At 39.4% G+C, this 25,966-nt stretch overlaps 1 protein-coding gene across 4 annotated transcripts in view; it reads right to left on the bottom strand.

Annotated features, from left to right (window-relative positions):
* Positions 1-379: 379 nt before the first annotated feature.
* The window catches only part of SRRM3 (serine/arginine repetitive matrix 3), a 180,661-nt gene continuing 155,074 nt past the window's right edge, over positions 380-25,966 (bottom strand). For all 4 annotated transcript variants that reach the window (XM_087957987.1, XM_087957989.1, XM_087957969.1 and 1 more), the window contains 4 exons: positions 13,878-14,224; positions 10,039-10,254; positions 8,176-8,313; positions 380-2,390 (listed from right to left, as the gene is read on the bottom strand). In XM_087957987.1, the coding sequence (XP_087814113.1) occupies positions 2,201-2,390; positions 8,176-8,313; positions 10,039-10,254; positions 13,878-14,224 (891 nt within the window). In that variant the 3' untranslated portion in view covers positions 380-2,200. The remainder of the gene's footprint in view (positions 2,391-8,175; positions 8,314-10,038; positions 10,255-13,877; positions 14,225-25,966) is intronic.

Raw genomic sequence — 25,966 nt, forward strand, 5'->3', positions numbered from 1 at the left:
CTATAGATCAGGGGTCCCCAACCACTGGTCCGCGGACCGGTACTGGTCCGCAGAACAAGTCCTACCGGGCCGCTGGCTTGCTGGGTGCCGCCATCTTTTTTTGATGAAAAAGTGCTTCCGGTGAGCTTTTCGGGTAGAAAGCTCACCGGAAGCACGTTTTCATCAAAAAGAAGATGGCGCGCTGCTTCGGTGAGCTTTTCCGGGTAGAAAGCCATTTCTACCCGGAAAAGCTCACGGAAGCTAGTGCCGCCATCTTTTTGATGAAAACGTGCTTCCGTGAGGTCACCGGAAGCACTTTTTCATCAAAAAAAGATGGCGGCGCCCAGCTGATGCCGGTACCGGGCCGCGGCGTAAAAAAGGTTGGGGATCACTGCTATAGATGCATGTTTCTTTCCTGCCCCCATGGTAACTATAATGCCCTACAGCAGGGCCTCCAACCTCTGGGCCCCAGTGGGCTGTGATGTGTTTGCAACCGGGCCGTCGAAACAGTGGGCAAGTGCGTAGGTGCGCATATGCGTGAGCAGCAGGTGAGTGTGTGCATGTGTGCTCCATCTGCATGAGCGGCAGACGCGTGTGCACGCTGCTAGTGCAAATGGAGCTGTGGATATGCTAGCGCTTGCCAGCTGCTCGTGTGGAACAATCCCCTCTCTCCCCCAGCTCCGCTGGTCCTCAAGACCGGAAAGATTTATGCCCATTTGGGCATTTTGCATTAAAGCTATCATTTGTGTACTGTAAACTTTACTGAGTTTTGACATGGTTTGCAAGGAAGGTACCTGGTTCTGCTCTAAATTACATTACTGCCAATTCCAGCACAGCTCACCTGTACGATTAGAAACTCTCAATCTCTCCCTTTCTCTTCTGGTTTTGTTTAGCTGATTGAAGAACTTGTCGTCCAAGTTCAACAGCTCGAGGTGTGTAGATTACTATTCATACAAAGTGCTTTTTTATACTACATCAAGCTGGCAATCCACCATTTCCAACAACCCTTGGGCTTTTTCGCCAGCTTGCTGTCATGGGGCAGGGGATAGTATCATCTGTCAGTTCAGATTATTTGTCCAGCTAGCTCTTCATTGTTTGCTCTCAGCAGCAGTTCTCCAAAGTATTAGGAAGGGAACAATCAAGAAATATCACTTGGACCTTTTCAACAAATATACCTGAAATCAATTTGGTTTCTGCAGGTGGCAGCATCTACCAGGAAATGCTTGGCATCTGTTATTGGTGACTATATTCAATAATCTCAGGGTGCAGCAATTAGGCTGTGGCTGGTTTTAGGCCCACAGAGGTGAACCCTCTTTTAAAAGCTAAAAATTCAGTATTCATCTCTGCATCCTTTTGAAGCCTTCCTTCCTTCCTTCCTTCCTTCCTTCCTTCCTTCCTTCCTTCCTTCCTTCCTTCCTTCTTCTCCATACATCCACCTCAATTTTTGACAGCTATCAGAGCTTTTCTTCCCCCATGAACATGACTGAATTATGCCCATTCCCACCCATCTCCTTTTTGTCCAAATAAATTAAACCCCAAACTTCAGTTGGTACCAAAATTGAAATAAATATCTGCAAGAAATAAATTAAAAAGTCAATCCCAAGGAAGAATCTTCCGTGGCCTGTTTGTTAAGAAAACAAGAGCAAGAAATTAAAAAGCCCCCCTGCCTTTTCTTCCTTTTCCGGCATCCAAAGTTCTTTGCTGGAATTGAAATTTGTTCATTTGTTCTACTTATCTTATGGAATCATAGGTGCATTATATTCCTCTGGAGAATTCTTTCTACCTTTTATTGGTAGAAATTAAAGAATGAAATGAGAGCAATGTGCCTCTCCTCCGTGTAAGCAGCCATATATTTGAGTCCTCACCGGGAAAGATTTGAGCCACATCAAAATGTCACATCCTATTTGAGTTTTTCATCCTTTCTGCTGAGCTGCATTTTCAAAGATAGCTTCATGGTTTTCCCTGGGGCACACGGGTCCCGCTTACAGCATTTCTGACTCCCCACTTAAGGTTTGGGCCCAAATTCATAAGGCTCTGGCCCACGGGACACATCTAGCATCTCCAGGAATGCCAAGATGAGTCCCTGAAGGGACCAGAGAAATGACAGAGACAAACCCTGGTGGAGGAATTAAGTTGGGCCATGCCTGGAAAAAGGGGATGGAGACAGGGTTGGAGAGAAAGCTGGATCAGTTCATTGCTCAAAGTGGCTGGCAGGGAGTGCTCAAAATCCAGTGCTCTCAGAACTGCTTCGGCTGTTGTAGCTTGGACTGCGGCTCTGGGTGCGAGTCCGGCTCCTGCTGCTGCTGTAGCTGTCATAGCTGCGGCTGCGGCTGCGACTGTAGGAGTAGCTGGTAAGTGAGCTGGAAGAGGAAGGGCTGGGTCGATAGTAGGGGATTGGACGCTTCCGAGCACTGGGGGAAGAAAAAGAAAGAGTCTCATACCTTGGCAATAATAATAATAATATGAAGTGGATGGAACTGAATGGGGAGGGAGCGTTGGCTTTAGCACAGAGGACAGCTTTAAAAACTTGGAATGGAGGACAGCACTGACGATCATGATATCACCACATTAACTTTGAATTCTTGGAAGTGTTTTGTCAAGTCTGCTCACTTCCCATTCATTTTTTAAACTGAAATTTCTTTTCTAAAATAAAGTCAGATGGGATATACAGCAAATAAATATGATCATACATAGAAGTCTTATAAAGGAGTTTCAAATGTTCAGTTCATAATTTATTTATTTTTTTAATGCAAACAATGGAGAATAGAATCTGTAATTGTTTAAGATTAAACTACAAAGTTTGCAGATTTGTTCCTTTTTATCTGGTGTGTACGGATTAAGTGGACTTGTAACTCCTCCTAAATACCTCCTCTTATTAAACTGGACTCCTCAGTGCTAAAGCTGCTGCCCCACCAGTAGTTAGTCCTGGATTAGCCAGCTAAAACAACCAAATGTGAAAGAATTAATAGTGCTTGTGATTTGCTGGAGACACTGGAGAATTAAAGCTGTAAAAAACAGAGGTTAGATGTTAGTTAGAAGCAGACTTTTTTTCCTGGAAGCAGCACTGCCTCACTCTAAAGAAGCATTATTTCCTGGCCAAAAGCCCACCCATAATTGTCCACATAATTAAAGTCCTAGGAGATGCAGTAGACTAACTATAAACATTGAATACAGTCCCAAGCCAGGATATATGTAAGTTAAATATAATTTCAAGCCTGTTAATTTGGGCTGAAAGAATCACTGATCTAAATCACGGGATCTTGAATAAAGGCTCAGTAGAAACAGTTGGGAGTATCCTGGATCAGGCATGCCTTGACTGCACTGAATAAAACAATTAAAAGGGTGTATACTGAATATACTGGGAGTGGCATGAGTTAGACAATCAGTTAGATTGTTGGGTGTACCCTTCTCTGGACATTGGTATGTGTGAAACTGCCTTCAGTCACTCCAATAAATCTTCAGATTCCTCCAATTTCAGATAGCCTGGCACATGCACCTCAGCTCAGTGTCATTCTGAACTTTTTAGAATCCATTTGAGTTTTCCATTACTTTTTTGTGTGGCAGGCCAGTTTAGATATCTCTACAGATGATATACAAGGGATATCTTTATTCTGAATGTATCAAAGATTTCTACTAAAGCTAGGCTTACAATACCTTAATGTTGCACAATGTTGAGAAATCATCTCTCTCTCTTGGGCTGGGTCCCAATTAATGGCTAATCAATGCTGCAAGATGTGCCCAAATTGCTTAGACAGCCTGGATGTATGTTAAATTGCCCCCAATTGCAATAGGAAGTCAATTAGTTGTTTTGCTCAACATAGATTTAGACCTAAGGAAATCATTTGATGCCTTGGGAATGTTTGGTATACAATAATGATTAAGGTATCAGGCTAGAAACCAGGAGACTGTGAGTTCTAGTCCTGCCTTAAACATGAAGCCAGCTGAGTGACCTTGGGCCAGTCATATCCTCTCAGCCCTAGGAAGAATGGCAAGCCACTTCTGAAATCTTTCCAAGAAAACTTCAGAAACTAATCCAGGCAGTCGCCAAATGTCAATACTGACTCATGTATCATCTTCAGCAATAGACATTTTCTTAAGAGAGTATTTTTCATATGAAAAAGGAGTGGAAGAGAAAATAATTCTTTATATCACTTCAAAACTTACCTCTGTTTTCAATGTTTTGCCCTTACTGACTATGAAAATAAACCAGTCAGAGATCATGGAATCAGCATTATGTTATAGTGCCAGATTTCATTTGACATGTGATAAAATCACACAGCCTGATCAGAAGGAGGGCCACGTTTCCTATTTTTTGAAATTCAAAACATTTCACCTTTTTGACAAATTGTCACTACAGTATGGAGATAGAGAAATTTCCCAGGAGGCAATTTTTAAAATATGTGAAAAATGTAGCCCTTTTTTCATCCAGTCCTCTAATCTTAGAGGACAAGAAAAAGTCCCATTCTTCCCATCTGCAGCCAGATAAACTTCTCCTGGTGTCGAAACGTGAAGGTGAAGCAATGCCCTGTGGAGAACATGAAATGTGTGAGGAAGATAGGAGGGTCTAGAAAGAAACCAGGCTGTTTCATCAACACCAAACCCATCTATAATTCCTTCACGCCATTAGATACCAATCAAAGCAACACTTGAACTACATCATCCTAGCTTCATTATTAATGAGAAAAGAGAGAAAGAGAGACAGACAGGCAGACAGAAACAGAAGTGATAAAGCATAGCTCTACAAAGCTTCACAAAGTGATGGATTCAAGGACACACAACAGGTTTCTGATGGAAGGGAATGTTACCATGGTAACCCAGCCCTGCAGCTATGGGCTTCACTTGAAGTTTCTTCAGGAAGAACCTTGAAAGAGGATGGAAAAGGAGAGATTTGCATCTTTAACAGTGGGGAGAGCAAAGCAGAAGACAGTAAGAACGTGGGGAATTGGTAGGTGAAGGGAGTTACATTTGCACAAGAATAATAGAGCTCAGTTGCCTTTTAGATTTGACTAAAGGTTTTCATCAATCTACAAAGCTGAACCTCCTTCCAATAGTGAGCTTGAGGGAGTAGTGATTATTAAGGAAGTAATAAGGAAGTGGCTTTTAAATATTTTGCATTGTAGGCATCATGTATGCAGAAAAAGGTAAACTTGTGAATCAAAATATATTATTTACTTATGTAAAAAAAATGTAAATCAATGTGCTACCCATCTGCCCAATAAGTTGACAGTGGCCAGCAGAGGTGGTATTCAGCAGGTTCTGACCAGTTCTGGAGAACCGGTAGCAGAAATTTTGAGTAGTTCAGAGAACCGGCCAATACCACCTCTGACTGGAGATTTTACAGTATCCTTCTCCTGCCACGCCCACCAAGCCACCCCCACAGAACCAGTAGCTGACTGGTCAGCTTATATTATTTGATTAGAAAAACTCCCAAATTCCTTGATAATAACTTACGAGTTTGTAAAGTGCTGGTGGCAATTGAAGAGAGGAAGAAGGGAGGAAGAAGAGGCAGAGGGGAGTGAAGTTAATTTTAAGGCACACTTCCCCAATATGATGTCCTCCAACTGTGCTGCAGTAAAAATCCCATTATCTTATCACACTGACTGAGGCTAATAGGATTTTCAGTCAGAGAGATCTGGAGTAGTCTGAGTTTGGAAAGGCAACTAAAGCAATTACATCAAACCAATATTGTGAATGAATGCATTAGCTTTACATTTAACTTTAGTTTGAACCATGGTTTGCTTCTGTGTAATTTGGGGAAGAAAAAAAAAAGAATGTGGAAGGAAGAAGGAAGGAGCAGACTGACTGACTCTCTGTAATAACCATCTTAGGAATGTGTCCCCCTGAATATGTTTCCTGTGTATTTTCTACACAGAAACACAACTGACAGGTTAATGCAGAAAGTCAAGGTCTATCAGACATTTCAGACCAAAGCGTTTAAGGCTGGTTTCTCAATCATAGCTGCTTGAAGATATGCGGACTTTTTCTTTTTTTAAGGAATAGTCAACTTGGTACAGATAGTCCTCGACTTACAACCATTCATTTAGCGACTGCACAAAGTTACAACAGCACTGAAAAAAGTGACGTATGACAGATTCTCGCACTTATGATCATTGCAGCACCCCCAAATTACATCATTCAAATTCAGGTGCTTGGCGACCATTATGTATTTACTAGGGTTGTAGTGTATCAGGGTCATGTGGTCACAATTTGTGACCTTACCAGCTAACTTCCAATAATGCAAAGTCAATGGGGGAAGCTGAATTTACTTAACAACTATGTGATTCACTTAACTGATGTGATTCACTTAACAACTCTTGCAGAAAAGATCATACAATCAGGCACAACTCACTTAGCAGCTGCCCTGTTTAACAACAAAAAAAATCTGGTCCTAATTGTGGTTATAAGTCAAAAACTATCTGTATGCCAGGCAAAGCAAAAGCTTTTCTAGACAAAGAATTCAATAGACATGCAGGACTCAAATACACGTGCAAATTGTGAACAAAGTCAGGTTGGGGCTGACTGCTCTGTGGAGTTAGACATTATACCAGAGGCAAGTTCAAGAGAAGAGTGAAAAAAGATAAGCTTTAGTTATCTCTTCTGCTGGAAACTCTAACCTCCTTTACCCTAATAGATGTCTGAATGTATCTCAAGCCCCCAATGCCTCTTCTTCTTCCTCTGTAGATGCCTATGTTTCCAAGTTATCTTTCAGAGATAAAAAGATTTTAAATGCTAAATAATTTAAATAAAAATGTTTCCATTAATGCCAATATTATCTGTATACCAGGAGTGGGATTCAAAGTTTAAATAACCGGTTCTGTGGGCGTGGCTTAGGTGGTGCACATGGCTTGGTGGTCATGTGACTGGGTGGACATGGCTTGGTGGTCATGTCTTGGCTGGGCATGGCCAACTCAATATCACTCACATCGAGGCACGCATCTCCTCGCCTGGCCTCTCATGACTGTGGGGATGCTGCAACAGTTGTAAGCGTGAAAAATGGTCATAAGTCACTTTTTTCAGTGCCATTGTAACTTTGAATGGTCACTCCACACAAGCAAAGTACCAGCAAAGGAGGAGAAAAAAACTCCAGAGAAGTTCCTGAGACAGGAAGTCTAGTCCTGCCAAGAATGTAATAAGGGTTAACGGAGAGGCAGTTTCTGTAAGCAACACCAGAATGTTTCCTTCCTGCCTTCCTTACAGGATTAGGCCAGTAATTTATTCTGACAACTGGTTCTCCGAACTGCTTAGAATGTTAACAACTGGTTCTAGTGAATAGGTGCGAACTGGTAGAAACCCACCCCTGCTGTATATATCAAAATGTTATACAAATTTCTGAAATTATAAGATGGTAACATTTAGCTAAATTTCACAGTCATCTTTACTTGTTTTGTCTCGGTATGAGTTGAAGTTTAATTCTGAAACCACGCCTAAGGTTTATTTTTGGAATTCTTTCAATTTTATTTATTTATTTAATTTATTAATCAAATTTCTACACTGCCCATCTCACCTAAGTGACTAGGTGGTTTCCAAACATTTTATTAACGCTGAGATAATGTTCTGGCCTATCTTCTTTTTATGATGATTTTACTCTGTAGACTCTAACCCCAAACAGACAGAGATAAATTTGCCAATGCAAATTTCTTGGCTTAATTGTACTAGTTATTAATGTCAACTTTCTTCAATATAGTCTGGTTTTTATATAACTGCTACTGTTAGTATAATGTTTTCAGATGTGTATATTGTTTTTTTAGCTGCAGACTTTAGATTGAAGAATATTCATGTTGTCAATCTTTTAGGATATTTTTCTATATGAAGCAGATCATGTAAATCTGTCTCCAGTGAAATCTGAGTGCTGGGCATATGCAGCATTGTTACCTCTAGAAAGGTAGATGTTTGGAAAATACAGATCAAGGAATTTTTAAATCACTAGGTAGGACCAGATTTCTGAAAATTTCAGAGAATGCTTTAATTCTCCTGAAATCAGTTTGCATTTGCACACTTTACAAATTTTCAGACCAGCAATTATCTGCCATGGACTCTACAAGCATTTTATTTTATTTTTAAATTTTTTATTCTACATTCTGTTTGCAAAAGAATTTTATGAAACTCAAACGCTATTTTCCAAGTTTTGCTGTAAATAACAAATTTTGGCCCCCATGTTCAGGGGCTTGCCATAGGAATGGAGAATCTAATATTTACCTAGTGATTCTTCTAGGCTCCATGAAACTTGGAGAATCACGCCTTCTCTTTCTGATGGGGGAATAGCTGCGGGAACGTCGCCGGGCACGGGTTGGTTCTGTGTCACTATGACGTGTTCGTGGCTCATTGTCCTTCTCTCTAGTAGTTAAAAAAAACACATTTACATGCTACTTCCATAAATATTTAAGACACTCTGGACTTGAGGAGTTCAGGTTATGAGATTGTGGTCATCCTGGGCTATGCGTTGTAGGTAAAATAATAATCGAGTTCCCACCAGGCCTATAAACAAACCCACACTGTAGCACGGATATAACATTTATTTTACATGTTTATGTACTGTCTATGTCCAAATGTCTCTCCTTGTTTATAAAATATTAATGTGAAAACAGCACTGCAAAAGGCAGATATTCTACTGTTGCCTGAAAAAACAATTTATTTCTGAAAAAATAAATAAATAAAACCAATATGTAAATATTTAATTTTTTTATAAAAAAGAGCAACTTTTACCCAAAATCAGGCAAAGCAGGCAGGCAGATTGAGTTGCTCACAGAATCACAGATTCATTCAGAGATCTATCTTTCTGCCATTGCCTACCTGAGTCTGCACTGAATAATAGAACCTTCAGTCCTAAGGAAGGTTTGGCTCTGCTTAAGATCTAAAGATTAGCTAGAAAGCAAGAAAACCAACGATTTCCTGCTTTCTAGTTAATCTAAATCTTCGGCACAGCAGAACAGCTGATGGTCAGGAAAAAAAGAGGAAAAATAGCAACTTAGCAGGCAAGTTTGCCAGGTAAGGAGTGAGTGGGCGGGGAGGGTTCCCGCAGGCCATGTGGGTAGCACAGCCTTGTGTTCCTGTGCAGTCTGGATTAATTGCTTTGGGGGGTGCTCTGGAGGTGACATTTCTCTGTGGACCATCAATTTTTTTCGTGGACCACTAGAGGGCCGCAGCCCACTGGTTGGCAACCACTGATCTAGTCCAACCCCCTGCCCAAGCGGGAGACCCTACACCATTTCTGACAAATGGCAGTCCAATCTCTTCTTGAAAGTCTCAAGTGATGACGCTCCCACAACTTCTGAGGGCAAACTGTTCCATTGGTTGATTGGAATAAGCAGCTCAGTTCAGATACTTTGCGTGAGAGAAAAAGGGTATAACCAGGGGTGTCAAACTTGTGGCCCATGCCCGGATGCGTCACATCCGTCCAGTTTAGTGAAGGAGAAAAAAGTCCCGCTATGTCATGTGACGACACAAGTTTGACGCCCCTGATATAAGCTATTACCATTAACTCCTTCCTAATAGTTTTCAGAGTATATGCTTGATGTAGATTGTAGCGTGCTTCAGTTTTGCAAGATTCTATGTATAGGCGTAAAAAAATAAAAAAAATCTGCTTGGAAGAAACATCACGCAACTTTCTTGGTTTTGAGGCCTCACACAGCCCTTAATTTCCAAACACCACCAGAACAGCAACAGGGTCTCTTCTTAAAGGACCATAATAACTCACACCAGATGAGCACGCAACTCACCAGGAAGGGCTCTGTTAAAAACTGCAATTACCACTGTTTTCTCCATTCTGCAAACTGAGAGGAACAGGACAGAGTAGACCAAATATATTTATATTTTGAACCAAGTATTATGTGTACAAGTATTAATTAATGGAAGAAGCATAACAAGAGTCCTGAATTTGTTCCTCAGTTTGTTGTGTACTCAAAATGCATAATTGTTAAAAGGAATGTACTTTAAATCATAGTATGAGCAAAGAAATTCTAAAATCAATGAAAAGGTATGCATTAAAAATGATCCTAAAGTTCTCAGGCAAGACTATCACTTTCCCCATCTTGTTAGAAGTAGGGATTGCAGCCTCCATACCTGCTGCTTGTTGTTTTTTTCTGTGATCCCGATCGAGTCCTGCTGCGCCCAGCTCTCTTCTCCCGAGATCGGGATCGGGATTTTGATGGAGACTGACTAGAGCTCCAGGAACTGCTTCGAGATAGACTCCTCCTTCGTTCAGAATTGTGTCTGGAGTGTTTGACTGAAGTCGGAGAACAACTATGTGGTCTTCCCCGGTGGTGCCTCTCTTTTGCCCTAAAAGATGCAGTGGGTTAAGATTTAAAAGGCCGCAAGATCAGATCCATGCAAAGGTATGGACACAAAATATGTTACCTTTTAAGGACCTAGGAAAAGCCTACTGGGTTAGAATACAGATCGATCTAATTCGGCAGATACTCCCACTTCCTGTAGTTGCCACAGCAGTTCTCCTGACTTGCACCCTCAGCTGTTTTCACTTATTGAATCTGGAAGTTCAATTTTGTATTGGTCAAAAGCAGCTGATAATCTAATTTTTAGTTATTCAGTATGTTACTCCAGTGCATTACACTTGCATATTTTCTCAGATGCTGTATGTGTCAGCAAAAAAAGAGATTGCTATTTAGATCTATCTTTCCTAATCCGATGGTTTCATATATGTTGGGATGCTAACATCTCAAGATTTTCCATAGAAAATGTTGGTTGTTGGAGCCTCAACACATCTGAAAAGTACCAATTTGGCAAATTTGCATTACATTTGTTTTAGAAGAGATGCAAACCCGAATACAGATATCTTATTATCTGTACATGCCATTTGCTTCACTCATACTAAATGCTTTCCAAAGAACTGATATGAATTCTACTAACCTTGTGAACAGAATGGGATATCTTATTTAAATAAACCCTTAGATCATTAGAATGGTCACCCAATGGCCACTGAATACTACTGTGGAGTTCTTTCCCATGAAAGGAAAAGCCAGTTGCATTCTCTACCAATCTCTTCCATAGAAATACATGGGTGCCAGAAACAGGTATGGGAAGAAGGTGGACAATAGGACCGGTGAACAGCTATTTCCTCTTTTGATTCTGCCTGTTTCCTTGATCTGAAGCAGGGGTGGGTTTCTACCAGTTCTGTCCATTCTGTAGAACCAGTAGCTCTGACGAGCAGCAGACATAGAACCAGTTCTATGTCTGCTGATGTTTTTGCCCACCCACCCACCCGGGCTCTTACCTGAATTTTATTTCCTGATTTTTTTTCAACTTCAGCTGCCGTGCGAGGCAGTTAAAAAAGCAGGGGAAAAAAGGGCTGCTTCTCTGCACACAGCATGCTGATGACGATTTACAGGCGAGCACCGGCAGCGTGCAGGGAAGCACATCATAAATCACCAAACCTCGTAAATGACCGAACTGGTAGTCGGATCCCACCCCTGATCTAAAGGTTATTTAAATCTAGTCAATGACCAAAGTAATGCACATTGGTTTTGAGTAGGCACCCTTTAGATATTCTTGAAGGATGTAAGCTTATTATTATTAATATTGATCATCGCACAGTCAGCCAGATGTACAGACTGGGTTTGGCATTTTTGTCTACCTATCGAGTCCTTACCAAGGACCTGGGATAGGCAGATCTGGATGCTTGATGGTGTTACAGATATCATTGCGGGATGGAAGTTGTTCCCAGTAAAGCCACCTTTTGCAAATGACTGATGGCAAATTTGTCAATACCAATGGTGTTCAAGTGGTACTCCAGTTGTTTTGGGCTTGCAACCTATTACTATTGGTACTACTCCTACTTGCCTTTGCCACAGTCATTCTACTATCTGTTTGTATTTTGTTATCTTCTCCTTTCTCTATTATTATTATTATTATTATTATTATTATTATTATTATTATTATTATTATTATTATTAGTAGTAGTATTGATTTAATATTCAATTTGATTCACAGTTGGGGATTGGTAAAAACCTGAAACAGTTCAAGTCCTAAGAGATTATTATTATTATTTCCAGGGGTGAGATTCAAATTTTGTAACAACCGGTTCTGTGGGCATGGCTAGGTGGGCATGGCTAGGTGGGCGTGGCCATGTAACTGGGTGGGTATGGATTTTTTTGCAGCACCTCTCCCCATTTTTTGGACCTTCTGGGCCTCAAGAGAGCCTCCTGGGGGGCGTTTTTGCTCCCAGAAGGCTTCCCTGAGGCCCAGGAAGGCAAAAAATGGAGGGGGTGGATTTTTTGCCTTCGTGGGCCTCAAGGAAGCCTTCTGGGCAAAGCAGTAAGTAAGTGAGGAGAATCCCGGCACAGCTGATCATAGGAACAGCTGATCATCGGGAGGGGGAAAAAAGGAATACCTTAAGGAGTGACTGGGCGGGGAAGAACGCAATCAGCGATGTCTGGCATATGCGTGATATTGTGCATGTACGATAAGGACTGACTGGGAGGGGAGGGGTGGCCAGAGATGGGTGGAGCCAGCTAGGGGCACGATTTGCCGGTTCTCCGAACTGTGCAGAATCATAACAACCGATTCTATAGAACCAGTCCGAACTGGTAGAATCCCACCCCTGGTTATTTCAGAGAAAATGAACATGTTGGATAGAGAGGTTGGAGACAGTGAAGAAGCCTGTCATCTTGTTTGTGATCTTGCTGGAAATTTCTCACTTGCAGCTGAAAACACAGGACAGTCAAAAATGTCAGGAGGTATGATAGCCATATACATATCACCAAACAATGGGGCAAAGAGCATACATATTTATATAGAAGTGCAAATGCTAATTTGTAGGAATAGATTCAAATGTGGAAAGAATTAAGTCTGTCGCACCATCATTCATTCCATTGTATCACTCAAGGCGCTGTAAAGCCAAGTCACATCTCTCCATTGAGCTCATTAATAGCTCTTTATAAAGGTATTTTATCATGGTGCCAGAATTAAGGAGAGATGGAACTAGGAGTTGAGAGAGCTTTAAAATGAATATGATGTAAGGACGACCAAAAAAGAATACCTAATGAAAAACAGAGTGGGGAAAAGGCAGTCAAGCAATCTAATTTTGTTTTGATAATTAAGTAGTTGACACATTTTCTAAACCTGTGTTCACCTTTCAGGTTGGAATTAAATTCTCACAAAAAGGAAAGTTCCTTTATAAAGCTATTCCAATTCAATTTTTGAGAGGACAGAGCTGTTTCCATCAGCAGGATGTGGAGCAGAATTTTATCTTAACATCTGGTGTGCAAAGTACAGGAAGAAAACAGAATATTTCAGGATTTACAGCATATCTATGCTTCCTGGGGAACTTTTATCTTAGGATGGCTGACATATATACCACTGTAGATGCAGGATATTATCTGCAAGTGGTAGTACTCGATTATTATAATTTAAATTTAAATCTATCTTGCTGTGGTGACTGATCAGGTGACCTATATGTCTAGGTAATCTGCTATCTAAAATGTCATTGTGGGACATTTCGAACCTCTTTGTTTCTATTATTCTTTATCTTTAAATCAGGCTTGTTCTGGCCATTGCTCCAAATAATGTAGTGTCTTTGAAAACAGGATATACTTTACATAAATTCCTTTCAAAGGGAATTTTAAAAAGTTTAAGAACTGTAATCAATCCTCAAGGATTTTTTTCAAAACAGATGGTCTTTATTTTTGGGGTCTGGAGTACACAAAACCCATTTTTGCAAATTTGTACTGAATCCAGGAATGTGACTTACGTAACAAACATTTTTGCTCAACTCAAAATGTTGGCCGTCAAAAGCTACCCATTTGCCACTGAGATACAGCTAAACTCAATCCCAGATAGCATCTAATCCAAGGAGGTATTCCTGACTACAGGGTTGGATGCTTGAATTGAACTATTCATTCATGCACTGAGCTAGTCATACATGCACCACAATCTTTGGCTCTTACGTTTTCAGATGTACCCTGTGGTTCTTTTCTGCCCCGGTTGTTGCGTGGTATTGATGTGAATAGGTAGACCCTTCTGAGTCACTGCTATATCCTGTATGGCTGACCGACCAGGATGATTCCTTGCTTGCAGAGGTTTTGGCCCTGCGACGCCCTTTGCGCTTGTGTTTTGATGTGGATCTGGTGTGACGCCTGTGGGAGGGTTTGTCTCCTCCAGAGCATCTCCCTGGGGATGTGGACCTCCGGGGGGTCTTGGCCCCATGTTTGTTCCCCCTGCTTTCTTTGGCGTGGAGCGATAGGGTTTCGGTCTTTATGTGCCCTTTGGCTGAAGGCGACAGGGAACCCAACCTCTGGTAGAATGAAAAAAAGGGAGCGAGCAGGAGGGGGAAAAAGAAAGAAAAAGGAGAGGAGAGGTTTTTAAAAGAAACCCCCCACCAACAAGGAAAGCTGCAGTACACAACGGCAATGCACAATGATTGAATAAGGCAGGCTACACAGAAACTACTCTGCACCTCGATCCCCTGTTCAATCTCTCGTCCTTAAACAACGCAGCTCATGCAAATCTCTGGCATGCAAAACAGAAAATGAACCAAAACCAAATGTAAATAGGAGGGAAAGTTCAATCGGGAGGAGGGAATCACCTTGGAAAAATGAAATTACATGATATATAATTTTTGTAATGATTTAAAATGATATTTAAAAAGAGAGAAAGGGGAGGATGTGGACGAGGGAATATTATGGGATGAAGAAAGGATTAGAAACAGGGGTCCAAGTGTGGGGTTGGATTAAAAAAAATTATTTGTTGATAGCCAATCGAGGAGTAGAAGACAGAAGTATGGGGAGGAACATGGTGGTGTAAATGATGGAAGGGGAAAGGGATGGTGTGGGGCAGGGGGGGGGGAGGAAACAAATTTTAAACAAAAAGGAAACTCCACAAATGTCATCAGTACTGAAAATAAACAAAGAAAAGTTTCTGAACTCTTCCTGGGTTTTGAACTTTGTGCAGAGTCTCCACCAGCGTTCTATTCTCTTTTATTTCTCTTTAAATTTCACTTTATAATATTTTTGTTAAATTACCACTTTTTTTTAAGTCCCTCTTGGTTAACGTCCACTTACCAAGAAAGTGGCATTTCCTCCTTTAGTAGGTAAGGTATGAAGAGAAGGGAAAAGTTGGGCAATATAAGTGAATCATTAGATTGACAAAAATGCAAGAGAGAAAGAGAGAGAAAGAAAGAGAAAGAGAGAGAGAGAGAAAGAGAGAAGAGAAATAAAAAAACAAAACCACCCTTGTCTCCTAGGGCCTTGCAGCAAACAATTAGGGAAAAGAGGGAAACAATCTCTCTGTTCCTCTCTCTGGGTCAATTATCAGAACTGGATTTCTATTTGGCTCCTTTAAAAAAAAACCCTCCAAGAACTGGTCTTTGTGCCTTGACTTACTTCCCACGGAGAAGCAATGACAACATGGGGGTGATGAGGATTTATTTATTTATTTGGAGAGTTGAATATGATTGGCTTTCTTATTAAACCCAACCAACAATGTGGTTTCCATCCAGATTTGGAATATGAGAAATTTGTAATCCCCAGACCTGAAGCAGGAAGCCCTTGTCTGCTGAAGATTTGAAGCAGTTTCTCTCCTTATCCTGATGTTTCATTCTGTCTCTGATCCTGAGCAACCAGGTCTCCTAATTCAAAACTTCTCCACTCTCAACAGCCATGCAGACTGGGGATATTGAAAATTGTGTATTGAAAGGATAGCATACTGGTGACATCCATTCAACTCTGCCATTAGCTTTGGTTAACCAGGTGTATTTTGAGAAATATTTCAGAAGAACAGCAGTGTTCCTTCATTCCTCCCTTTCATCTAATCTTGTTCTATTATAGGTTCATGGATTCTCCTTTCTTTAGCAGAGGAAAATCTTCCCCTTCACTGCTGCATTTCCCCTTTTAATTTTAGTCATTGGAAAATTAGCCATGGGATTAGTATGGAAACATCTACTTTAGGAGATGGGCTTTCCCCCCCCCCCCACAAATAAAAAGCTATATAGTTATAACATATATTTTTTGTTCTAAGAAATAATTATTGTGATACAGAAAAGCTTAATGTGGATTCTGTGCTATTTCAAAATTCCATCACTGTAAATAATGTATTAAGATAGAAGAAACTAGGCTGACAGACATCATTACCAAATCAAATCTTTGTTATGATCATAGACTGGCATAAACAGAAATCATCATATTCTCTGTACTTCAAGCATTTATAAACTTTTAACCAATGTTACCATAATATTTTTCCCAGAAAACCCTGATCATTGTAATTTCCCATGGATCTTCAGTCTCACTCTTTACAGAACAGTTTAAAAAATCCCCTCATTAGAATAAGAGGCTGTACCAATGTAAATTTTCCTTGAACAATTGAATGGCAGAATGCAACTGGATCAGATAACAAATCTATTTTCCTAAAAAGTTTAATGGTTTGCTCAAATTCTTTCAACAAACATGGTAAGGTAGCCTTCAAATGTCTGAATCCCAATTGTACTTTGCCCTAGTCATTTTAAGTTTAGTGGGCCTACATACACCAATTTGCTTGTTTATAATAATTAAATACACTGTACAATGCCTTATTCCCATTAAAACAAAGCCTTGTTTTCCATGTTTTTGGTTAGTTTTTCCATCCAGCTAAATGAAAACAATAAGTTTACATGTGGTGCCTTTCCTAAAATGGTGCTTTCCAATGGCCCTGCTAGATGAGCAAAATAAAAGCTGCAGTCCAGTTGCAGTCAAAATAAAAGTTGCAGTCCAGCACATCTGGAGGGCATCAGGTTAGGCAAGGCTGATCTACACATATCATGATGCTGATAGGAACTTCTTATGGCTTCTCTTGGCCAGAAAAGGCCTTCATATTATTATCAAGATTAATTCAAAATGGAATTAAAAACAAGTGTGTGGCTTAGTTCTACAAATACACATCAGAGATTATCTGAACATGTCTCTACCAACTCAGCATCCTAGGGATGAAGTTCTACCTCTGAATTATTCTTACAGAAGATTAAAATTATAGGTATCACTGGGCACTTTGATTCTGGTGTTGTCATTGAGGAGCTAGACTAGAAACAGGGAGACTGTGCATTCTAGTCCTGCCCTAGACATGGAAGTAGACTGGTTGACTTGGGCCACTCTTTCTTCCCAACTCGCCTATCACCATAGTTGTTGTGAGGGAAATAGGAGAAGTAGTGGTATATATATCATCTTGAGTTGTACAAAGACAGGTGGGATATATCTCAAATGAATAAAATACATTTCCCACTTCTGAAGTCTGCCAGATGCCCTTGGACAAGTATATTGTTCAATCTAAATTTGATTAGTAAAGACTTTTACAAAGAAAACCTTGTTCTGAAGTTGTAGCTAACAAGTGACTCTTTAGTGAGAAATCAAAGGGAATCTTAAGGATGACTATGAGGTGGACAGTGAAGGAATGAGGCATTTTACAAAGATTGCAATTGTTCTCTATCTAGTAATCAATATAGACACAGACAATCAGCATTTTCTTTTTATAATTACAGGAAAAAGAGTAATTACAATGATATATAGCTTCCAAGATATTTGGAATTTATCTTAAGCATGGATATTATATTTCCCAGGATCCAAAGCTGGAATGTTATGTTATGGGGATAAAGCCCCATGAAAGCAATGAAGCAGAGCTGCTGACGTTTGTAGTACTATCAAAGTATTATGATTTTTGCATATCCATATTTACCATAAAAGCACAACATTATGAACTTAATGCTTTTTTGTTTTTCTTACAATAAGAGAACTGAAAACAATGGACAAAATGGCATTAAGGGATTCTGCTTTATGAAGTACTACATATTTACAACAAAAATGAGGAATGCTATCTATCAAGCTTCTTCTTGGTATTTTAGGGTCAGAAATAATTATTTTTAATTCAAAAGAAATTAAATATCTGATAGATCACCTAGGAATTCCAGGATCAGGTGGGAAGCGGGGAAAAATATTTTGGAAAAAACCATGACAATCCATTTCTGTAATGCTAATAAGAAATTGCATGGATGGTATCAGCAGACATTAATCTTGACTCAAGGGCATCGTTTCTTTTTTATATTTTTATTAAAAAGAACTTGCTTTTTAAGGCTTCAGAAAGCTAAAGTTTGGGAAATAGCTTGAGAATATCACCTCTCCAAAAATAAAAAATTCAGGCCACCAAAGCTTTAGCTGTTTTGGATAAGGGTGCAGGCACAATAGACTATGGGCAACACCTGGAGGAATCTCAGAGGCTGGATGTAGGAATGTAAAAAAACTCTTGAGTCAGAAGAAAGAAAGGGACTTCTCCATGTGTTTCTGTGATAAGCATATGACCACTACAACTCCTTGCAGTGGAAAAAACTATTAAACTCAGTGAAATTATGTATGGGGACACGTGCAGAAAAATTCAGTACACTTTTTGCCAAATCCTCAAATATATTAATGTCTAAGATCTGTGATCATGTAGACTTGAGTTCATCATACAGAACTAAAAACATTCCTGACACAGGATTTGTAATGTGTGGTTTTAAAGTCACATTAACTGTGAATGTATAGATTATACTTACAAATCTTTAAGGAATAAGGACTCTTTTGATTCTTTCTTCATGTTCTACCAATATTATAATTCCATGTGATGCTATAACTCTTGTCATCTCAGATAGTCTATCCTAGTTTGGTGAGCTGTAGATATCCTGATGAGGTATAACTCTGAACATGGACCTGATAGCTCGATTTGATACAGGATGTAGTATAACGTTTTTGGAATATGCCAGGTTGGAAATTCTTAAGTCAAAAGATTATTGGTGTAGTCCTTCAACATTTCACTGACAGAAATAAGGAACCACATTCATGTATTTGGAACTATTTCACAAAGAATTTCCGTACTCGTAAAGCATTACTGCATTATTCTTGATGTACCAATATTATCAATTTTTTCTTTCTCCCTTCCTTTTATTCTTGTTTCATTTTCTAGTGAAATGTGATAGCTAATAAACACACAATAAATAATTATTATTGGGACATTAAATGGATCTTAGTAATTCTGAAGAAATATACATATATATATATATTTGTTTTCTTAAGTTTTCATGGGTACTTACATGTATGGTATTCAGCTTTGTTCAGGTATTTTCCCACGTCATTATAGTTGTGCTTTTAAAGTTGTAGCAACGTTTCGGCAGAATCTCATCTGCCATCATCAGGCTTCTGTGTTGTGTTCGTCTGTGAGTCTTGGAAGATCTGCTTGTAAGTTTCAACGTGGTTTCACTATTCACTCAAGTCCCGATAAAAAAAACTCTTGAAATCATCAAAAATATATACCAACCAGCTAAACACCTCATGGAACTAGCAGAACACTGCTTAACCAACACATATTTCATATACAAAGGACAAAGATACAAACGAATTGAAGGAGCCCCTATGGGATCACCACTGTCACCCGTCATTGCAAACCTGTTCATGGAAGAATTCGAATCCAGAGCCCTGGCCAATGCCACCCACAAACCCAAACTATGGTTAAGATACATCGATGACACATTTGTGATTTGGCCCCATGGAAAAGAAAACCTAAACAATTTCCTAACACACCTAAACAGCACACACCCCAAAATCAAGTTCACCATGGAAACGGAAACAAACAAACAACTACCATTCCTAGATGTACTAATCTACAAAAAAACAGATGGCACACTAGGACACACCATATACCAGAAGAAAACACACACCAACCACTACCTCAATGCCCAATCCCACCACCACCCAGCACAGATAAACTCCGTGGACAAAACACTAATCGCCAGAACCAAACACCTGGCAGACAAGACACACATAAAGACTGAACTATGCACCCTGACTAAAGTACTGACAGTTAATGGCTTCCACAAAAGCAAAATCACCGGCTTGATCCACAAAAACACATTGAGGCATAATGGAGACCTAGAAGATGAACAGACCTATGGAACAGCTGTCCTGCCCTACATAAGAGGTACTACAGACAAAATCAGTAAGATACTACACAGACATCACATCAAGACTGCCTTCAAAACAGACAGAAAAATAGCAGCCATCCTAAGAAACCCCAAAGATAAAATTGACCTGGAAAACCAAAGCATATATGAAGTCCCCTGTGCATCATGCCCTACCACATACATTGGACAGACCAATAGAAGAATAAGTACCCGCCTGGATGAACACAAAAATGCAGTCAAAAAGCTGGAACACACTTCCTCACTAGTCCAACACATGAAAGCCACAGGTCATAGCATCAACTTCAATGGCACCAAAACCCTAGCCACTATAGAAAACCCCAGCCACAGAATTATCAGAGAAGCCACAGAGATTGAAAAAAGACCTGAAAGCATGAATAGAAGAGATGATTCCACCAGACTGTCAATTATTTGGAAGCCTGCACTCACAAACAAAAAAATCTCCACACCACAAGCCAGGCAAACACCTGGGCACAAACAGATCCCCCCTGATACCTCCAGCTCAAACACACCCCAACCAGGCACCCAGATAAAACCTAGCTTCCTAATAAATGATAGCCGTCCATTTACTTGGAGCCAAGCTGCACTAAAAGCCTCCAATACAGGAACACAATGTTGCCAGCCAATCAAGACAAAAAAAGCCACAAAACAGACAGAAGATATTAAAAACACCAATCAAGCAGAACACAGCAAACTCCAAGACCAATAAACACAGACCAAGACTCCCAACCAATCAGAATGAAGAAAAAACCATTCTGGCACAGCAGAAGGCTCGCCCCAAATTTAAAACTGAAACAACTGTAAAAGTCTGACTCACAGATGAACTCAATACAGAAGCCTGATGATGGCAGATGAGATTCTGCTGAAACATTGCTACAACTTTAAAAGCACAACTATAATGACGTGGGAAAATACCCGAACAAAGCTGAATACCATATATATATACATACATATATATGTTTTCTGAGGTTCTCGCGGGTATTTGTATGTGGATCTTTGGTTATTCGGGTTTTCTCCCGCGTAAGATTGGAAGTATTTAGGCAACGTTTCAATGAAGTCTCATTCATCATCTTCAGGCTTGTGTCTTCGGCTCTGTGCTTCTCAGAGGAGCACAGAGCCGAAGGCACAAGCCTGAAGATGATGAATGAGACTTCATCAAACGCTGCCTAGATACTTCCAATCTTACGCGGGAGAAAACCCGAATAACCAACGATCCACATACACACACACATACACACACACACATACCAAGGATCTCACTGCAAGCAAATTTAAATATTTCACTGCCAGTTGATCTCTCATGGGACAAGTGCTGCTAATTATGACAGGCTACCATTTAGTCCTTTCCTTGAAAAAAAACATCTAGAGTGGGTAATGAGATATTTGAAGGGTCTCTTCCATCTTTTGTTTTTTAAATAAACTTGTAAACCTGTTTATGATGTTCAGTGGTCTAAAACTACTCCATAAAAAGCAGGAATCATGCTTCTATTTTCTAGTATGTCCTGCCATAGATATCTCGGGCTTATTAAAAATTAAAGGAAGATAGAAGACACCTTTCCCTACTTTTTCAGAATTAACTTGTAGAAATCTGGGGAAAGGGATTGGAATTTTAAAAATTGTAACACAGTTTGCATGCATCTATGAAAAGGAAAAATATCCTCTAACTAATCCCAAAAGAAAAACTGGGTAATGATTTGAAAACTGGAACATTGGGAAAGGACTGAAAAGCCTTTAGCAAGCTTGTCAGGATATGAAAGGAATATCTTTCTCTTGGGCTCTTTAAATTTCAATTGCTTGAATTATATTGCATTGGCAAAAACATGTATGTCATGTCTCAAAGTTTGTTGCAGAGTTGGCTGTAAGATGGGCAGCTAAATGAATGTTTTTAATCAATCAATAAATAAGGTCAAAATGGCCTCTCAAATGGCAGTGGTTGCAAAAGGACACGTCTAAATGTTGCTCTTTGCTTTGGGGTTGCTGGATCTAAGGAGCTCCGTTGGTTAACATCAGGGGGCTGGTCAATGGCAATCCTGCTGAGGGGTTTCGGCCTGGGCTCAGCTGGTGGCCAATCTACCTTTTCCAAGCATGCCCAACTAAATCTCAAGAGAGTTAGCAATCCTTCTAAAATGTATATACCTACCAGTGAGGCACGCTATGGAGGCTTCAGCATGAACAAGAAAACAAAAGGAAATCAGTATATGTCATTCTGAAAAGTTAGCATTTCCACCACCAAACTAGCACCACCATGAGCTCAGGCAACAGTCTTTAACTCCTTCAAATTGTTAAATACGTATTGGAATTGGGGTGGTGATTGTGAAAACCATCTGATTCAGGCCAGAAAGGGCGGGAGGTACAGAGATGATATAGTTGTTTTCTACCTACAAAGTACGCACCTTGACTTTTTTGGTGCCAGTATTAGATCAAATAATATTTTTTCCATGATGGATTTGTCTTGTATTCTGCTCCAGCAGGATTACATTGTCAAATCATGATGGAAAACCAATCAAGAAGTGGTGAGCAGATTGTTCTTTCTGTTCCATATGTTCTAATATGAGTTAATTCATTAGACAATTGTGGTAATATATCCGTCCCTTCCAAGCCCTGTTTCATTAAATGCCCTTAAATTTAAGGGCTTTGCCCTTAAATCGTTTTTGTGCTCAGTTGTGACATTCCTGGATTTTTTTATGATATGCATGAGGGATCCCAATACTACAAGCAGTTCCATTCTTTCTGTGCTTCTTAACCTGAGTTGAAGTGCTGTTTTGATAGACTGCAAAATGCTTTATGCTTTGTTGATAAAAACAGCTTATTAAAAGGTTGTGCTTGTGTGTTTATGAATGTGTGCATTAAATCAGAGGAGGATCATTGGAGAAATGGTCTCCATATCAGTGACCTATCTTGAAGGAACCTCTAACAATCCTTTGCTTCTGGACATTTCTTAATGCAAGTCAGACTTGCTTCATTACAAATGTCCCCTGCAATAAACAGCATAAGATGGAAAAGCAAAGAGGGTCTGATTTGAACCAGGAAAATAGGAGGCTTATAAGCACGCACTAAATGGAGCAAATTAATTTATCCCTGGAAAAATAATTGGAAGCATAGTGGAGTATGAAACTCAAAATCCATTGGGGTATGTGCATTTTCTGGCCCAATTCAGTTGTTTAGGTATTTCATGTTAGGTCAATTGACTGCAGAAAGTTAGTATCAGAAACAGATCTTGAAATCTACCACATAGCTCAAACTTTCTGGCATTCAGTATTTTCTAGGATTAAGATTTGGGTGATAATGGTATTTGCTTTACTATGCAGCAGATACTTAGTTTCTGTTGCTGCTTCCCAAAATGTGAACCATGACAGGCAAGCAAATGTTTGTCAGCCTTAAATAACTTGGGAAGAACCCTATAGGGTTACTGTTCATACACCTGAGGATAAGGGATTGAGGAATCTTTGTTCAGATATCAGAACATAGGGGGCAAAGGGGTATATAGCAAAGAGGATAGGGGATTGTGCTTTGGAGTAGATTGGGGACAAATCCCACCAGTTGCCTTACCTTAATCTTTCCCAATCCAGTACCCTCCAGATATGTTGGGCTTCCACCAAAGCTAAATCCAGAGGACATTAGGTTGGGGAAGGCTGCTTTATCCCTAAGCAAAGCTAAGGCGGAGAAAAACCTGAGTATACAAAAGGATGACCAAGTAAACTTTACAGGAGGAGAAATATGGATATAATTTTAAGTAATCTTTGAGGTAATTGGCTATGGAATGAACATAGAAGGGCCAAAAAAAATCCAAATCCTTATTGATTATGGGCCTTTATAATGTGTTATTTTGCTGAATGAGAATCGTTTAAAGTTCAGAGAAAAACACCTGATTTAGGTCAAAAACTTTTAGTGCTAGCTATCCTTTCCACTATTTTTGAGGCTATTTTTAAAAACTTTGTATGTTTTAGAGCTAATCATGTCCCTTTTCTTAAGATAATTCAAAATATATGGGACAAAGTGGAGAGGAGTTGAGGGAAGGAAGGATGATTTCCTAGACTGGCCACATAGGAACGAGTGGGAGAGCAAACCATCAGAGAAGCTGCTTTTCTGTTTGACAATGACTTCCCAAGAAGAAAAAAGGCATCTGAAGGCTTATTTTGTGGTAAACATTCCTGAAAGTTGTATCAAAGCCAGATCTAGTCAATGGAGTCACTCCAAAACTGTGTTATTCTAGTCATACACTGACATTTATCTTATTCTTCTAGTTTTTAACTTCTTTCAACTTTCCATGAAGTGATATCCTATGAAGTCTAGCCCAACTTGGAACCTCATCAAGAGCCACCATTTTAAATACAAATAAATGTTTGTGGCAAACTGAAAAATGTATACAGTCAGTCCTCATTTAGCAACTACCTTATTTAACAACCATCTGCAGTTATGATGGTGACAAAAAAGTAATTTTATGATCAATCCTCACATTTGCAACCTTCCCAGTCATTAGAACGAAGGAAAAACATACTCATGATTTCCTTTAGTGACTTCAGTTGTCATTGGCAATTGTGGTCACTAAACAAGGACTACCTGTATTGTAATTCATTATCAATCTCTGTCTAGGCAATATTTTAAGATTATTAAGGTTGTTAAAGTTATTCTTGCTTCGCTTGAAACTGATGCTTTGGTGTAAATAGCTTTATGTTTCTGAATTGTGTACAGTATACAAAATTGTGATTACTACTGTATATTTGGAATTAACTTTTTCACAGCTTCTGCAAACTCAGTAACTACTAAATACAATGATGAGGATTCTATGGATAGTCCCTCTATTTAAAGATTCTTTAATGGGGATCATTACATGACTTATTTTTAATCAGCCATATTAAAAATCATATTTAAACCACACAGAGGAAATCAAATCAGCTGACATAATTATACCATTTATGAAAACAAACACAAGATCGAAGAGCTGAAAACACACAGAAATGCATTCTAACAATATAACATTTTTTAAAAAGAAAAAAGAAAGAAAAAACACGGGGAAAAAGAAAAGCATGATTTTGTAGCTGTTTTTAAAAAAATACAATGAAAATTGTACAGAGCCACCAAAAAGAGACAAGCGTAAGGAGAGAGAAAGAAGGAGAGAAAGAATGAAAGAGATACAGAGAGAGAGAGAGAAATAGAAAGACAGAAAAATAACATTTAATCAAACTACGGTGCTTTTCAACAGGCTGATCTGTAGAAGTGAACGTGCGGAGGGAGAAAAATACCTACCTTCTGTTTGATCAGGAATGCAATAATAAAAAAAGAAACAATAATCTCCACATTTGGAGGGCAAAATGGGAAAAAGACAATGACTCTTTAGTAATGCACTTCAGACCCCTTTGCTTTGCTCTGAGTTTTCTTTTGACTCAGCTTTTCTTTTTGATCCATCAAGGTAAACATATTTTTTGCTATCTATATATAGGCATATTTATCAATTGTCTAAAAAGCACAGCCATTGGGAAATAAAATTTTAAAAAGTTACTATGTAACATTTAAAATTTTTAAAGTACACAAAAAGTCCCAACAGCATGCAAGAAAAGCAGCAAATGAAAGCAGAAAATGTCAAGATTTAAGGTTCTCTTTGTAATGGGGAATAGGCCAAAAGTGACTTCCCTCAAAAGATGGAGGCATTATATAAGGTGACCATGAGGGAAAGATATAAGTGGGGAGGAGAGGGGGAGGCACAGTGAGAAATGGGAGGGTAGTGTATGGACCGAAAGAGTTGTAAAGGAGGCCCACAAGTGTAAAAAGTTGACATGAACATTGAAAGAATCTCTTTATAAGGGAAGTCAATGTCTCTTTGAGTTTAATAGAGTTTCAGTCCTGTATCTACCTCTCAAGGTGTTTTAATTGGTTTTGCAGAGAGAATTGGATGATTTGGGGATAGGTGAGGATACTGCTGATTTTATTTTATAAAATCTTTATGAAAACCTACCAAAGATATCAGCTCAGAGAAGTTGGTATTGTACCAAGGATGGATAAAGGATGGCACTTGTATCATAATACGGGGGGCGGGGGGTGCAGTAATTTTCCTCACCTACCTCCACC

Source organism: Notechis scutatus, chromosome 1 (genome assembly GCF_049901735.1).
Source record: "Notechis scutatus isolate UNSWTSFEM ecotype Mainland chromosome 1, rNotScu1.2, whole genome shotgun sequence".
NCBI classification, from domain to species: domain Eukaryota; kingdom Metazoa; phylum Chordata; class Lepidosauria; order Squamata; family Elapidae; genus Notechis; species Notechis scutatus.